Source organism: Patiria miniata, unplaced genomic scaffold (assembly GCF_015706575.1).
Source record: "Patiria miniata isolate m_02_andy unplaced genomic scaffold, ASM1570657v1 HiC_scaffold_5, whole genome shotgun sequence".
NCBI lineage: Eukaryota > Metazoa > Echinodermata > Asteroidea > Valvatida > Asterinidae > Patiria > Patiria miniata.
The window spans coordinates 10,320,284-10,337,958 of NW_024037072.1; the positions used below are offsets into that span (position 1 = coordinate 10,320,284).

General features: G+C 42.4%; 2 protein-coding genes across 2 annotated transcripts; both read right to left on the bottom strand.

Annotated features, from left to right (window-relative positions):
• Window positions 1-11,910: 11,910 nt before the first annotated feature.
• On the bottom strand, window positions 11,911-14,787 carry LOC119740639. Its single transcript, XM_038216003.1, has one exon. It carries the CDS (start codon window positions 14,785-14,787, stop codon window positions 11,911-11,913), a length of 2,877 nt encoding a protein of 958 aa, XP_038071931.1.
• Window positions 14,788-14,915: 128 nt separating this feature from the next.
• On the bottom strand, window positions 14,916-17,675 carry LOC119740640. The gene has a single exon (XM_038216004.1). It carries the CDS (start codon window positions 17,673-17,675, stop codon window positions 14,916-14,918), a length of 2,760 nt encoding a protein of 919 aa, XP_038071932.1.

Genomic DNA, 17,675 nt, shown 5'->3' on the forward strand with positions numbered 1-17,675 from the left:
CATACAACGCATAAGAACGATCGTTATTGTGTATTTCTCAAGGATGTTTTCATAATGTACATCTTAATAATTTATTGCCTAATATAATAATGATAATACCGGATATAGTATTAATAATTATCGGATTTGAACAGCGCCCCCATTGAAAGTATTGAAAGTATGGTATGAGCCTTTAATTGGGAACACTATGAATTGGAAGGAGTGTTATGTGTAGAACGCTTCATTCCTCCTTCATCTTTGATGAGCCACTCCCCTTCACCCCTCCTTTCGCTGCTGGCTCCTCTTTCATCCGTAACAGCAAAACTATCTGATCACAACACGTCATAAAACAGCAGTCATTTCCCAACAAGGTGTAGGGTGTTGCACAGCACAATTTATTAAGCAACAAAACACCTTTGGTTAGGCCCCCCAAAAAATAAGTCGGTCTCTGGTCAGCGCGCGCGTCGATTTTAATCATGCACGTCAATCTTTTTTTCCAAAATGTTCCGCGGTAGCTCCAACAGCGCCCTCTATTGCCGCACCTCCTCATTTTTTTTTTACCAAAGAGCACAAAGGAATGGGAAATTGCACCAAGGCAAATGATCGAGAGCACTAAGGCAAATTATGGAGGACACCAATGTACATGAGGACACCAAATAGCAAAATAGTACCCCACATTGTTTGTACAATCCAAGCTTGAAGAAAAAAAAAAGCCAATAAAAAAAAAGAACTTTGGTCTGACCAGAGACCGAACATTTTTTTGGTTGGCCTTACCCTCAGTTTGCTTTCTTAACATAGCTTTTTTGTGCACTTTACTCTTGAGGGTTTGAAGCAAGTAAAAGGTTAAGATCTTATTCGGACCTAAAAGAACAAGTACCAAGTGGTACGTGGTTCCCCCACGAACAGTTTACCGCGAATTTTGCAATGCAATGGGGCGTGATCTAATATTCAAATTAGACGCATGCGCATCAGTGTCACAAAGCTGTAGGTATTCCATGGAACTCACTGGCAAAAGCTGCGATACACGCGTGGCATGGAAGAGTGAATACACCACGTCCTTGGTACAATTGCAAATCGATTACATTGTGTTTAGCCTTAGCGGAGGAGTGTGCGCTCTGAGTGCTTTCTAGTTTTAATGAAGAAACAATATCCTGCCACGTCTTATTTTTTTTGGATGAACATTTGTATTGGGTTTATTTGTAGATCCTGAATATCCAGGTTATAGATATTAATATTTTCAAAATGTGATAACATAGATGTCCAGTCTAAATTTAATGGACATGGAAGTGCCCGATTGTAAACGGCACCGAATATGAGTGTACGGTATGCTTGCAGTGTCGTATTTTGACACGGGTTCTTTCTCATGGTGAGCTGGCTAGGTGGGGATAATAAGAATAATAAGAAAGGAATAAAACAAAATATGTCATTAAGTCTAATAGGTCCCTAGCTAGCTAGGTGGGATGATAAGAATGATAAAAAAGGAGTAAACAAAATATGTCATTAAGTCTAATAGGTCCCTGGCTAGCTAGATGGGATAATAAGAATGATAAGAAAGGAGTAAACAAAATATGTCATTAAGTCTAATAGGTCCCTAGCTAGCTAGATGGGATAATAAGAATGATAAGAAAGGAGTACACAAAATATGTCATTAAGTCTAATAGGTCCCTAGCTAGCTAGATGGGATAATAAGAATGATAAGAAAGGAGTACACAAAATATGTCCTTAAGTCTAATAGGTCCCTGGCTAGCTAGGTGGGATAATAAGAATGATAAGAAAGGAGTAAACAAAATATGTCATTAAGTCTAATAGGTCCCTAGCTAGCTAGGTGGGATATAACAATGATAAGAAAGGAGTACACAAAATATGTCATTAAGTCTAATAGGTCCCTGGCTAGCTAGATGGGATAATAAGAATGATAAGAAAGGGGTACACAAAATATGTCATTAAGTCTAATAGGTCCCTAGCTAGCTAAGTGGGATAATAAGAATAATAAGAAAGGAATAAAACCAAAATATGTCCTTAAGTCTAATAGGTCCCTTTGGCGCATGAAGTCGCGCTAATTATGTTAGTATATAACTTAAAGGTACGTATGATTTCTATGATTTCTTACGTATGATTTCTTTCTTTTCGTTTGAAGCAATGAAATTGCTCAAAATCGTAAATGGAGTGTATATCATAAACAACTATTTTGTTGATTATTATTCAATAGCCACAGGAAGCACTGTGCCTAGGACCTGCGATAATATTCTGGGGCCTACGAAAAGCTTGAGGGCCTACACTGTAAAAAAAAAAATAAAGCATTTCTTGACCAACTGCTTGCCCTAAATTGGTGTAAATATCAACTTAGACCAGAAGATGGGTAAAATATAAATTACCAGCTAATGATTACACAGCCTTTTCCAATCAATTGGTCAATTAAAAATTTCCATTTTATTGGTCAAATTATCTTACACAATTAGATGGCAAGTTGGATTTGACCAATACATGGAGCATATACTCAATCAATTAATGGTCAACTATACTTTAACAACATTGGTGTCTCGATATGTTCTCATAGAGTGGTCACTGGTTTTTCACCAACGTTTATAAAGTCTATTATCACATTTAACGGTCAACTATGATTACAAGAAAATTGGTCAGGCTTATTTTCACATTGTGCAACAAGACATATTTTTCATACATCACTGTAAAAACGTTGGGCAAAATGAGTCGATATGTATGTAGACCGGTGATGGTGAACATATCAACAGGTTGAACTCTTGTGCAAATTGTCCAAATAATTGGAAAATTGTTACCCAAATCAATTTTCAAACCAATGTTTGGTAAAATTACATTGCCCAGCAGTGTTTTGCCCAACATTTTTACAGTGATATAGTTGTCAAGAAACACATATAAATTCACAGATATCACTTGGGCTCACGTCCTACATAACATTATGTCAAAACGGCCATCATAAATTTATCAATTTAAAGTAATTTTCAGCACATTACGCCCACTTTATGAGCTTTGTGCCATACGGTTAAATATAAAATGGTCCGCTTCAAAATTTGCACTTATTGATGGTCATGTTGTTGCCAACTAATATTGTTGCATCGATAATATGCCTTTGACATGTCCAACTGAGAGGACAACATACCCAGCAAGGGGCGGATACAGGAATTTTCGCAGTGTGGATTTCATCATAAGCAAATAATTCTGAAATGAATTTTTTTCCGGACACTTTGCCTCTGAAAATCAATATGGGAGTTGGGTTGTCTAGTGCCTTTCACCAAGTAATTGAGCACCAGTAGTTTAGGAAATGACAACCGACTCACACTAAAACTGAATGACCAACTTGTGGACATTATAGCTTTAATTAAACATTTCAATACCCACGTTGCGATGATCTGGTCAAATTTTCTACAATTTGTGTCTAATGCCTTTCACCAAATTAGGTGCTGGGTAAATATTATGGAAAATGACCAACTTCTGCTGTAACACTATGATTACCAAATTCTAGACAATGTAGCTTTACCCAACGTTTCAATGCCCAATGTTACCCGATTTAGAGGACAACAAACCCAACTCAGCTTGGGCAAAGGACGAACTAAAAAGGACGAACATCTTAACAATTCAGCATTAACCAACGTTGAAATGCCCAATAACCAACGTTTTAATACCCAATGTTACCCAATTGAGAGGACAAAATATACCCAACTCAGTTAGGGTAAGGAAGTTACGATGATCTGGTCAAATTTTCTACAATTGTTGTCTGATGTCTTTCACCAAATTAGAGCACCCGGTGTTGGGTAAATATTATGAAAAAATACCAACATCTTCACTAGAAAAGACCCCCTTCTGGATAATCTGGCTTTACTCAACGTTTTAATGCCCAATATTTCGACAGTGTACGAAAATACCACAGTGTGGCCTAGCCTTCTTAGTTCAGGAAACAAACAATCTTATACGCAATTTTTTAGGGTTTTGTAACTGGATTCCGTTGCTAGCGTAGCGTGCCAGGACCCTGGGCACCCTATTTTCAAACCCACCATCAATGTCAGTTTTCTTCCAAACGATATACCATTTGAGGGGAAATAATTACACAAAGTGCGCTATTTCGATATTAGTCCTTGAATTGTTCATGTTTTTTTTTCTGGGTATTTGCTAATCATCCCAATGAGCGTTTGTAGGTTGACCAAACAGACAGCACTCGTTACGGCGTATCTTTTTCATGACGATAGTTATATTTATTACCATTTTGTTCTGTGCTTAATTATCCGTATCCTTGTTTAGGTGGAACGGATGCACTAAGTGGATTTTGTTTGTGATGTCGGTTCCGCGGACAGTGCTAATTCTGCTGCGATAATGTTTTCAAGGATGGCGCCATACGCATAATAAACGACGTTAGAACATAAGCGATGGTCTGTCTATAGTAGAGTCTTTCCACGCATCTGATCTTCACAATGGGCCGGGTTTAGCCAATTTCTTGGCGTTATGGGGTAGTCATAGGGCCTATACCCATATCATTAACAGGCTCTCTTCTCCAGCCTATGACCAGTGGCGTAGCCAGTATTTTTCCAGTGGGAGGGGGGGGGGCACCAGCAAGTGAGAGACTTGTGGTACTCTGTGCGCTACATATGTCGCAGGCGACTCATATACTTAATTATTAACGATATAATTAGGCAATAAAATTGGTTCCCTGATGCGGTTAAAAGACCGGTATCCTTGGTGAAAATATACAGTGTCACTTCTACGCCAAGGTCGAGCTGTAGTACGTCCATACACTTGACTGACTAGTTTCCGACTATTTCAGTGGAGAAGTTGGAAAAACCTGGCCTGTCACTGAATGCTGGAGGCAAACAAATGGGTAATAGTTTCTTCTCTATATCGGCGATTCTGCTGTGCTGCATCCAGTATGCTTACTGCGATCTTACAGGTATGAAATTACAAAATGTTTACAGGTATATACGTATACGTAGGACCATTTGTTTTTGTGCAATTTTGTGCACGGCAGCCAACCTGTTGAAGTTTCATTCTATACGTTTTGAAAAATCACAGAAACACATTGCACATTGTTTGATCTCGAAAGTGGCTTCCGTTGCTAGAGATTCCGTTTCAGAAGTTGCTGTTCCGTATTTTGAATTTCATAAAATCCCCAAATCAGTACTCTGGACACGATTCTTATTCAGACGGTTAGTGTACGTGACGTCGATGTCGCATTGGCTGGCTAATCTTGGCAGTTTTTAATTAACGAATCCCGTTGGCACAATTACTCAAAACCATATGGATTGTTTTCTTCAGAACAATACCATTTTTGTAGTCCATTTTAAGTTCACTATTAGTAACTACTCGTGCATCTATTCAAAGGTTGGTATTTGGACTGATTTCAGATTTTCCATCCTATTAACATAATGTTTTAACACCAAGTTTCAACAAGATCAGGCATTCCCTTATATGTGTTTTCTTTTTAAATGGACATTTTGACGTCATAACGACGTTACAACCCCAAACTTAAAAAGTCAACGCGAAATTAGAACTGTCAACTCGAAACTCTAATTCAACTCGAAACTTGAAAATTCAACTAAATAAAACACGAAAAGAAACTCGAAAAGTCAACCCAAACTCAAAAAGTCAACGCAAAAAATTCGAGAGTTTTGAACGGCAAGCTTTTACATGTACATGATCACGCACGCCTATTCTGCAATCATTAATTTTGGGTAGTTTAGAACACGTGTACAATGCTTTATCCAAGTTCCGTTCATAAGTACTGCCCGCGATCTTTCCACAAAATGAAGCATGCTGATATTCAACATGGTATCTTAACGAGGTATTTAGATGATTCCAAACACATACAATGTGAGTCAAAACAATTGTCGGTTTGGATTAGTTTTTGTCTCCCACAAAAACGGGAAAAGTTACTAGGGTTATCTCTCATCCAACAATCAGTCTGTGTATTGACCATGTTCAGTAAAACCCTTACTGATATTCAGCCATGCATGAAAGGAAACAGGCCTTACTTTGTGACTACCCGAAAACACAGGCCGCCCGATAGTTCGAAGGTCCAATAGTCCGACAATTCTTAGTCCGAAGGTTCGATAGTCCGAATGCACAAAAATTCCATAAGAGGGGGTTCGTTAGTCCGAAAATGAATGAAGGTTCGTTATAATCCGAGTATTTTGATGCAATAGTCCAAAGGTTCATTAATCCGAAAGTTCATTAGTCCGAAGGTTCAGTAGTCTGAATTTAGAATACGATTAATCAGTCCGAAGATTTAGTAGTCCGAAACGAAAATAAGGTTCAATAGTCCGAAGGCTCATTATTCCGAATTGAAAATAAGGTCCGATTGTCCGATTCGACAATAAGGTCCGTTATTCCGAATCGACAATAAGGTCTGATAGTCCGAATAAAGTTTAAGGTCCGAAGGTCCAAAGTGTCAGACTGACGATCCGTATTGTCCATTCGGACTATCGAACCTTATTGTCAATTCGGACTATTGAACCTTATTGTCAATTCGGGCTATCGAACCTTATTGACGATTCGGGCTATCGAACCCTACCGTATATTCGGACTATCGAACCTTATCATCTATTCGGGCTATATCGAACCTTGTTGTCGTCTATTTGGACTATCGATCGAGCCTTCGGATTAATGAACCTTAGTTTGTTTTTGGACTAAACAAATGGGCCCTTCGGACTATCGAACCTTCAGACTATCGGGCTATAACCGAAAACACTGCCAGCACAATGTTCAGAATATGTCTCTTGCTAACACAAAAGCAACAATGGGCCTCTAGACAATGAAGGAAATATAAACAACAGGGCAGAATATGAATGAAATGGAATTACATGTATTGAACTTGAATCTGAATTACTGAAAAGGTTAACATTTTCACTGTCCTGCTGAATCACCCTTCCACCTGTCTGCCGATCAGTGCAATGCATAGTTGAGGCAAAAAACACGGATGGCCTCCGCAGAGCTAATTAATGCAGACACGAGTATACTAGTATACAGACACACCTACAACTATGCATTGCTCTAAATGGCAGTCTTAAGCAGAGAGGTGGGAGGTCCAGCAGCAGAACAGTGAAAATGTGAATTAAGAAAATGAAGAAATTAAAAAAACAGAACCAAAGGCTTTTCCGCAAATTTGCAGAAAAGCCCCCAAAAAATTAGAACAAAAAGAAAGGCTTTTTCGAAAAAGCAAAAAACACAAATATCGGAATAAAAAGAAAGTTTTTTCCGCAACTTTACGGAAAAGCAAAAAACTGGAGAAAACCACATTGGGCAGTCGTTAGGTGTCATTATTGTTTCCGTTTTCGATTTTAATTTGCTTTGAATTGAGAAAGTATCATTTATTTTCGCGCTTCTGTCATTTATATTCAGTACGTGCATTCCCGATCCTCGGCGAAAGAGGAGATGGAAGCGTAAAAACAATGAAACTCGAATGACCGAGGCATTGCAACTTGATGATGAAAAACACATTTGCTTTAAGACGAATTTATTGATCTATGACAAAAATAATAGATGATAAACTTATATATACCCCTTAGCGTGAATACAATTTTACCCGAGTTAATTGCGAGAAAAAAAAATCATTGCAGTGTATACAGGGTGAGTAAAAAAAAGCGAAACCCAAATCCCAACAAATATATTTCATATTTAAAAAATATGTAGCACCAAACATAATAATGACTTGGAAGCCAATTTCATAAGCTACTTTTAGACGAAACAATACTGAAATTGCTCAATCCGTTCAAAGAATATCACCAGTTAAACGCAATGGCCCTAAAACCTGTTGCGTCCAAAAAAAACCCACAGTTTGGTGTCTTTTCTGACTGTTGGCGACGACAAAGAAAATGGCAAAGAATACTTGTTTAAACAACTGTTAACAACTGTAGTATAGGCCTACACAATATCTTTATTAACAACACTGATTAGGCAAACAATTTGATTTATAAAATCCACTTTTTTTAAAAGAATGAATACGTTGATGTCATTGACTGCAAACACCGTGATTTGGTTTCTTCTTCACAGCCCTTCCGCTTGTCAACAAGCAAGCATGGCAGAGCACTAGCGGAGGGCCCGCGGGGAGGGCGATTGATAATTCCTACCAAACGTTCCAATACACTGGTAAGACCACTCAATGTGTGTTTGTGGTTTAAATCAGCTCTCATTGGTTTTGTACACGTTTTCTAATCGAGATCGTCCTCGATTTGGTTCCTGTCCTCCATTCACCAATGATGTTGCACGTGAGTGTCCTCAATTTTATACACAATTAACACGCAATGAAGTCGCGTTTAACAATATATTTTGTGACAGACTGGTGCAAGCGGACATGTTTCAGGGAAAGAAAGTTGAAAATGTGTACGTATCATTTCTGTAAAAACAGTCTAGCAATCATTCTACTATGGTGGGTTTAAAGGGACATCGCACATATATATTGACGCTAATATTGACGCCAATATTCACGACATGGCCTCCATGTCGCAAATATTTGCGCCAATATTGACGCCAATATTCACGACATGGACCCAAGTCGCAAATATTTGCGCCAATATTGACGCCAATATTCACGACATGGACCCAAGTCGCAAATATTGACGCCAATATTGACGCCAATATTCACGACATGGACCCAAGTCGCAAATATTGACGCCAATATTGACGCCAATATTGACGCCAATATTCACGACATGGTCTCCAAGTCGCAAATATTGACGACAATATTGACGCGAATATTCACGACGTGGACCCAAGTCGCAAATATTGACGCCAATATTAACCGAATATTCACGACATGGACCCAAGTCGCAAATATTGACGCCTATATTGACGCCAATTTTCACGACATGGTCACCAAGTCGCAAATATTGACGCCAATATTGACGCCAATATTCACGACATGGTCACCATGTCGCAAATATTGACGCCAATATTGACGCCAATATTCACGACAGGCCCAAGTTGAAAACCCACTCATGCGTGTATTTTTTTTCACAGCGACTTGACCTGGCTCAAGGTAGCCGCGGATTCGGCTGGATTTCCAGCCGCGTATTCAACCGCGTATTCAGCCGCGCATTCACCAAAAGTCAAAAAATCTATAATGCATGCTGCAAGAGGTGATCTATTTTCCAGATAGACAATTTACTTTATTTAACATTTTTTTTTCTTCAAAATAATCGACAATTATCATTTTTTTTCACCCTGTATCATAATTCACAAAATAAGCAACCATTTCATCAACGATTATTGAAATGTTGATGCAATAATAACTCATATAAATTAATACTTAAAGCTATAGTCCATCATTTGTAATTAGTGCATTTTGTTCGTTTGAAGCAACAAAAGTGTTTAAAATCTAATGAAGGATACTGAACAACTTATTTCATGAAGTTTCAGCTCAGCTTCATCTTCATATTCCGGGAAAAACAGCATTCTAGGATCTCAATTTAAAATCAAAAGTTGCTCAATCATGTTTCGAATTGCATTGAATTGCAGCTTTATGCGATGTTGCGCACTGATCCAACGAATTATAGCAACCGCGCGCGCCTGTGCGTCGTTCCAATGCTTTTTGCGCGCTGCGCCGAATAACAAAACAAACAACTAATTTAAATTTTCCTACGGTGCTTCTTATGAAGCACCGTTGGAAATGCCTTCTTTCGTTGATTTCTTCAAAATGAGAGCTTGCCAGAAAGGATTATTTCACAAGGAGTTTAGTCCCCTTACTATCTTTCAACCAGTATGTTTTTCAACAATAATTACGCCGGTTACTTTTTTGGATAGCTGCAAATGATGGACTCGGGCTTTAATGGGAATAATCACATTTCGCGTAATTTTTCAACGCCTTTAGAGATGTTTATAAAAGTGTACCTCACATGTCGCAAAAAGCAGTTTTATTTCACAATCTACGAGAACATATTACTGGACACACTTAATTTTGGTATTGGCTTCATCCGTACACTAATTAGTGCCTAATTAGCCCCTTGAAGTGACCCCAATACCAAATACATGGATAAGTGTGTAGCAATATCTCGTAGATTATGAAAGAAAATTGTGAGTTTTTAAGAATTAACATTGTGGGTACAAAGAGGCAGTGAAATACGCAGCCGAATAGAACCATTCAATAAGGCAGGGCAAACGGGGTCACTGTAACGGGCTAATTAGTCTTTAGCAGAAGCAAATAACATTAAGTCTGCCAGTATATCTCGTACATTATAAAATAAAACTGCAAGTCTTTGGCAAATAATATGTGAGGTACACTTTGTTTTAAAGAGGAAGTGATAATACGCAGCAGAATTTGCGTAAGAATAGTGCAGTAAGAATGGGGTCACTTTAACGCGCTAATTAGGCACTAATTAGTGTAGGGATGAAGCCAATACCAAAATTAAGTGCGTCCAGTAATATGCTCTCGTAGATTATGAAATAAAACTGCAAGTTTTTGGCGACATGTGAGGTACCCTTTTTTTCAAATGAAGTATTTAATTTTCAACATCTCTAAAAGCGTTGAAAAATTACATGAAATGTGATTATTCCCATTAAGTAGCTAATTTATAAGTTAGTATTGCATCAACCTTTTTAAAAATCGTTTTGAAATGGTTGCTTATTTTGTGAGTTTTGATACAGCGTGAAAAAAAATATTGATAATTGTCGTTTATTTTGAAAAATTCGTTCTTTAAATAAAGTAAATTATCTATTTGGAAAATAGATCACCTTTTGCAGCACGTAGTATAGATTTTTTTGGTGAATGCGCGGCTGAATACGCAGTTGAATATTCTGCTAGAAATCCGGCCGAATCCACGGCTACCTTGAGCTTGGTCAAGTTGCTGTGAAAAAAAATCACGCATGAGTGGGTTTACAACTTGGGCCTGTCGTGAATATTTGCGTCAATACTGGCGTGAATATTTGCGACATAGAGGCCATTTCGTGAATATTGGCGTCAATATTGGCGTCAATATTTGCGACTTGGAGACCATGTCGTGAATATTGGCGTCAATATTGGCGTCAATATTTGCGACTTGGCTCCATGTCGTGAATATTGGCGCAAATATTTGCGACATGGAGGCCATGTCGTGAATATTGGCGTCAATATGGGTGTTCTTCTGCCCTCACTGCACGTGTATGTGCGCAGCTATGCAGAGGTTAAACACTCTCCCAATGAGCCAAAAATGGACTGTAGTGGAGTCGGCAAATTAGCTGTTTATTGGAAGCGGTGTGAAACTGCAATTTAAATCATACAGAACACATTTTGAGTTAAAACAATAAAGTACAGAAGATTAATGGAGTATTAATTAGTGTGAGGTGATTACATGAACTATCTTAATTGACCACTAATGAAAGAGACGAAAATACAGGAAATGGCCCAAGGACTATGACAAGTCTACCCCAAGAATCCAAAATCTGAGAATTAACTGGCTGGAAATACCCCATTAAATAACAGAGAAATTACAATAAAGATTTCAGACATGTAAAAGTAGACAAATCCCCCAAATTGACATGAAAGCAAGATGAGAAGGAAAAACAGAGCCCTCAAAATGTCCACAAAAACCCCTACAAAATGTACATGAGACCGAACACGTTTATGTACACGTGTCCGTAAATAAACGACACTAAATTTAAGAAATAGCCCCCAAAAACCCACAAAACAGTGATCAAACTAGTAAAGCTTATACATTACATGATCAGAGAAAGATTACTTACAGATTGTGCTGATTAAGGGGATTGGATTACTGGTGAAACCTGTCGAAATTACTGATTTTCTAGAGCACGATTGTGATAAATAACTGATCAAAATGATGGCATGAAAAAATACGCATAAACGGCAGAGGGCGCTAAACACATTTTGGAAAGGCTGCCGAAGGCAGAACACTCCCCGCCTGGTATCTGAAAGATTCCAAACTAGAAACATCGAAAAGGTTCAACATGTTCAATGTGAGTGTTCACTGTGCAAACAGTTCACTTGGTAAAGTCCTTGTTGAACAGGAGAACGACTTCAGTCACAGGTCGCAAGAACAGTCTCGGTTCTCCATTACGGATGATCCTGACCTCAATCTTCCTGACCTTGCCGTCTTCGCTGGGAAAGGTCTTGGTGATCAACCCGGTGGGCCAGTCATTCCTCTTCACTTGGGTGTCTTTCAGGATGACAACATCTCCTTCTTGCAGGTTTGGTTTCTCTGTTTTGCACGTTCGTCGTGCTTGTAAGTTGCTTAGGTAGTCCCGCTTCCACCTTATCCAGAACATGTCAGCCAATCTCTGAACACGACGCCACTGACTTCTGAAAAGATCCTTGTTGTCGAAATCACCAGGAGGGACAGAGGGCGTACCAACCTTCTGCGTGAGGAGAGTCGCCGGGGTGAGAATGGACGGGTTGTCGGGATCTGTAGAAACGGGTGCAATGGGCCTTGCATTGATGATTGCAGTCACCTCTGCCATTAGGGTTGTCAGCACCTCATGGGTTAGCTTCCCTTGTCCTAGTTGGAGAAGCATGGCATCGAGAATGCGACGAGCAATGCCAATCATCCTTTCCCAGCTGCCGCCCATGTGCGAGGCATGTGGAGGATTGAACTGCCAGACACATCCCTTACCGGCAAGGAAGTGCTCAATCGGATCCTTCTGACGTCCTACTGAGTCGATGCCAAGCTCGTTGCAGGCACCAATGAAATTAGTGCCGCAATCAGACCTCAGTAGCTTAGCAGGTCCTCTCAAGGCCAGAAAGCGTCTAAGAGCATTCACGAAGCTGGAGGTGTCCATCGACTCTATTACTTCAATGTGCACAGCCCGCGTAGCCATGCAGGTAAAGATGACGGCCCATCGCTTGTTGTTAGCTTGACCTCCTCTTGTTTTCCGTGCTGTGACGGACCAGGGACCGAACACATCTAGGCCTACATAAGTGAAAGGTGGGTCGATGGTTAGGCGGTCTGCGGGCAAGTCTGCCATAATCTGATCTTGTTGCTTGCCTCTTAGTTTACGACAGGTTACACAGTGATAGATCATGCTGCTGATAACTCGCTTGCCACCAAGAACCCAGTAACCAGCTGCTCTCACAGCACCTTCGGTGAAGTGTCTGCCCTGATGGCGTACTTGGTCATGGTAGTGTCTGATGAGAAGGGTAGTGACATGGCATTTCCCATGGATTACTATTGGGTGTGTCTCGTCAAATGAAAGCTTGGCTTTCTCCAGCCGACCTCCAACACGGAGAAGACCGTCTTTGCCAAGAAACGGATGGAGCTTGATGAGTGGGCTTGACCTGGACACTGGCTGATCATTCTCAAGGCATCTGACCTCATCTGCATATGTCTCCATCTGAAGAAAACGGAGGATAGTTGCCTTTGCTTGGTTTTGCTGGTCTGGCCGTAGATGTACCTTACAAAGATGCCATCCACGACAGGTGCTGCCTTCGTCCTGAAGAAAGGATTGGGCAATATGTGAGAGTCTCGATATGGCATTGAGCAGGGACTTCCAAGTTGAGAAACGCTTGAAGCGGTCACAACCCAAGTTGGCATCAGTCACGGCCGTGGCACAGCTGGTCACCTGGGGTCTCACTTCTGCATCACTTTGGGGATCAATCAGATCGAAGGTCTCCTCATGTAGTTGCCCGTGACCAGCATCGGAGAGGAATGCAGGCCCACTGAGCCATGATGAAGAAGATAAGACACTCGCAGGTAGTGCCCTGGTGGCATGGTCAGCAGGGTTAAGGTCTGTCGGCACATAGTTCCACTGTGTTGCACGTGTGGAACGTTTGATGCGCTGCACTCGGTTGTGGATGTATACGTAAAACCTTCTTGTTTCATTGTAGATGTAGCCAAGTACTACCTTGCTATCAGTGAAGAAAGTGACTGCATCTGGTTGCATATCTAACTCGTCTTGCACTACCTCTGCGATATCCACAGCCATGACAGCTGCCCCAAGTTCCAAACGAGGGATAGTGGGTTCAGGCTTTGGAGCAAGCTTTGCCTTGCCGTGGATGAATCCTACTTCGCATTGGCCCGCTGCATTAGTGACTCTCAGGTAGGCAACAGCGCCGATTGCTTTGGTTGAGGCATCACAGAAAATGCATATCTCTCGTTTCTTTGCTTGAGACAACGGAAGGGTTGTGTACATCCTGGGGATCTTGAGCTCCTGAAGATCTTGAAGGGAATCCCTCCATCTCATCCATTCCACGTACTTCTCTTCGGGGAGGGGCGTGTCCCAGTCACAGGCATCACAGCTGAGTTCCCGCAGGATGAAGCGCCCTTGAATAGTTACAGGTGCAGCAAATCCAAGGGGATCGAACAAGCTGTTGATGGTGGACAATACCCTGCGTCTGGTGAATGGCTTACTGCTGGTTGTCACTTTGAAAGTGAACGTGTCTGCGGATAAGTCCCACTGAAGGCCTAAGCTTCGCTGCATCGGAGGGGGGTCCTGTCCGAGGTCTAAGGTCTGGAGCCCTTTGGCAAGGTCTTCACCAGGGAAGGCTTTCATGACGTCTGAGTTGTTGGATGCGATTTTGTGAAGCCGAAGGTTGGACTGGGATAGCATGTCTTGTGTTCTCTTGAGCACATCAACAGCTTCGCTTACTTTAGGGAACGACTTTAGCCCATCGTCGACATAGAAATGTCGTTCAACGAAACATCTTGCATCGTCTCCGAACTCCTTCTCTCCCTCAGTGGCAGTTCTCTTGAGTCCGTAGATTGCTACAGCTGGTGACGGGCAATTGCCGAACACATGGACCCTCATGCGGAAGTCAAGTACTTCTCCATTGAGGTCGTGGTCCTTGAACCAAAGGAAGCGGAGATAGTCACGGTGCTCCTCCTTGAACAGAAAGCTGTGAAACATCTGCTGTATATCAGCCATAACAGCTATGGGTTCAGGCCGAAAGCGGATGAGGACACCCAGCAGGCTGTTGTTGAGATCTGGACCTCTGAGCAGTACATCGTTGAGAGATATGTTGTCATGTTTGGAGCTGGAGTCGAACACGATCCTTATTTGTCCCGGCTTTTGGGGGTGATAAACACCGAAGCTTGGTAGGTACCAACATTCTTGGTCTGGCTTGAGTGGGGAGCTAGCTCTGCATTGCCGTTGGTAAAAATCTTCTTCATGAAGTCTAAGTAGTGGTCCTTCATCTCGGGTTTCTTCAGTAACATCCGACGAAGAGACATGAGGCGGTTCACGACTTGTTGTCGGTTATCGGGTAGACGCCGTCGAGGACAACGAAATGGGAGCGGGGCCACCCAGCTGTTACCATCATCCTTGACAAATGCATCATTCATGATGGAGAGGAAGATCTCGTCTTCAACCGATAATGCCTTTTTGTAGTCTTCTGGACTTTCCCTGAAGATGTCAGAACTGATGTTGTTTGGTTGGCACATCTCTGAAGCATGCCATGGGGTCTTGTTAGTGAATGTCTCCTTCACATGGATCCTGCTTTCGCATGGCGTCAGATAACTGGGGCGTCCGTTGTCAAGAATGCTGGTCTTGTTGGCGTTGACAGCAGGTTTGTGTGCTCCGCCGAGGCACACATCCCCCACTATCACCCAGCCTAAGACCAGGCGTTGAGCATACGGTGCGTTGTGAGGTCCATTACACTGACTAAGAACCTTGTGGACCTGTATGATGTCCCTGCCTAGCAACAGGACGATTTCAGCTGAGGGATCGAGTGGTGGGATCTTGTGGGCGATGGTCTCCAGATGAGGATGATGCTTTGCGGCTTCGGGAGTTGGAATTTCGTCTCGGTTGTTTGGGATGAAGTCACACTCGATGGGTGGCGGCAATGACAGCTGGACTTCGCCATCTACTGATTGAATTGTGAAGCCACTTGCTCTTCTTCCCTGTGCGCCTGTTGTGCCTGAACAGGTGCGTAGTATGTAGGGGGAGATGTCTCCGCAGATACCAAATATGTTAAAGAAGGTTGATCTGGCAAGTGAGTGATTACTTTGGTCGTCCAACATCACATACACCTTCCTCATCTGTTCAGGTTGCCCTTCTGGAAACACATTGGCCAGGCATATCTTGGAGCATGATTTTCCCTGCATTCCTTCTCCACAGACCTCCGTGCAGTTTGGGGCAGCCACAGTCGGTTCTGTACCGACTTGCTCCCCGCCATGATTTTCTGCAGATGAGGGATCCTTCGTTGTCCATGGGGGTGGCCCAGCATGAAGAGCGGACACATGACAGTCACTGCCGCACTCTGAACAGCGAATATCGACCTTGCAATCTTTGGCCTGGTGGGCAGTAGACGCACAGCATCTATAGCATATAGCATGTTCTTTCAAGAATGCCTTTCTCTCTTCTAGTGGTTGTCTTCGGAACCATCGACATTTTCTGAGGGAGTGGGGCTTCTTGTGAATAGGACACTGCTTATCTGGTTCCATCTGCTTATTGGAGTCAGATGATGGGGTCGCTGGTGTTCCCACTACAGTCTTGTGCACAGTGATTGAGGACTTGGGCTTGAACCGGTTTGGTGAGGGCTTCTCAGCAGCAATGGTTGTCGCATTGGAGGGTTGGAGCACAAAGCTTGGATCAGTTCGCATCTCAGCCTGTGAGTACACGAAGTTGACGAAGAAAGAAAAGGGTGGGAACGGCACCCGATGTGTCTTCTTGTACGTCGAGCCTTGTGTCAGCCACTTCTCTTGAAGATAGTGAGGGAGCTTCTCTACAATCGGATTTGTCCCTCTAGCAGTGTCCAAGTAGCTAAGACCTGGTAGCTTGTCTTCAAGCTTTGCTGCCTTCACTTCTGCGAGAAGATCTGCAAGCTCCTGTAGTCTCAGATAGTCTCTGTTTCCAATCTTAGGAAATTTCTCCAAACGCGAGAAGAGAGACGTCTCGATGGCTTCTGGAGATCCATATTTCTTATCCAACCTTTGCCATACCATGTCAAGGCCTGCCGATGGATTGTTTATGTGGACCGCTCTGATTCTCATAGCGTGCTGCTGTGACTCTCCACCAAGCCACTTGGTAAGTAGATCCAGTTTCTCACTGGGTTTGAAGTTTAGTCCTCGTGTGACATTGCGGTAACTGGCTTTCCAAGACAAGTAATTCTCTGGCCGGTTGTCAAAAACCTTGAGTCCGGCGGAGAGGAGGTCTCGACGAGCGAGGTGTGCTGTGAGATCAGAGATGTCTGAAAGTCTGGGGAGGTTCCTGTTTGGTCCACTGTTGTAACCGTACATGTTGTGATGATCGGCCACATCAGTACACGTATAGTGCGGGGTGTGTGAAAGGGGAGTTGACATGGTAGGTATAGGGGGTGCAGCTTGCCAGGTTAGAGGATTCTGCGGGAGTCGTGGAGGTAAGGGGTCTTGCGAGTCGACAGCGACAGTTTGTAGATGTGAGTTCCCATTATCAATGGGGTTGTCCTTTTGGTCAACTTGGGTGGTGCGTTGATCTTCGTGATCAAAATGTGTCTTCACGTACTCTTCTGTACGTTGCATGGCTTCAGGTTGAAGAACAGGGGGACTTGCAGTGCTTGCTCTGTCCTTAGCTGCTTCAGTGTCTGCAGCTTCCTCTAGTACTTTAGCAGCAGCTAATGCAGATTGAGCTTCGCCCTCTTCCTGCATAGCGACAAGCATGGCGTCAAGCCGTGCCCGTTCCACCTTCATCTCAATCTGACGTCTGGTGTAGTCAGCTCTTGTGCGTGCGGCCTCTGCTGCAGCACGGGCCTCTGCTGCAGCCAAGCTGACATTGGACTGGACCGAGTGTCGTGAAGATAAAGATGGCGGTCCACGGGACCTTGGAGGCGCCGACAT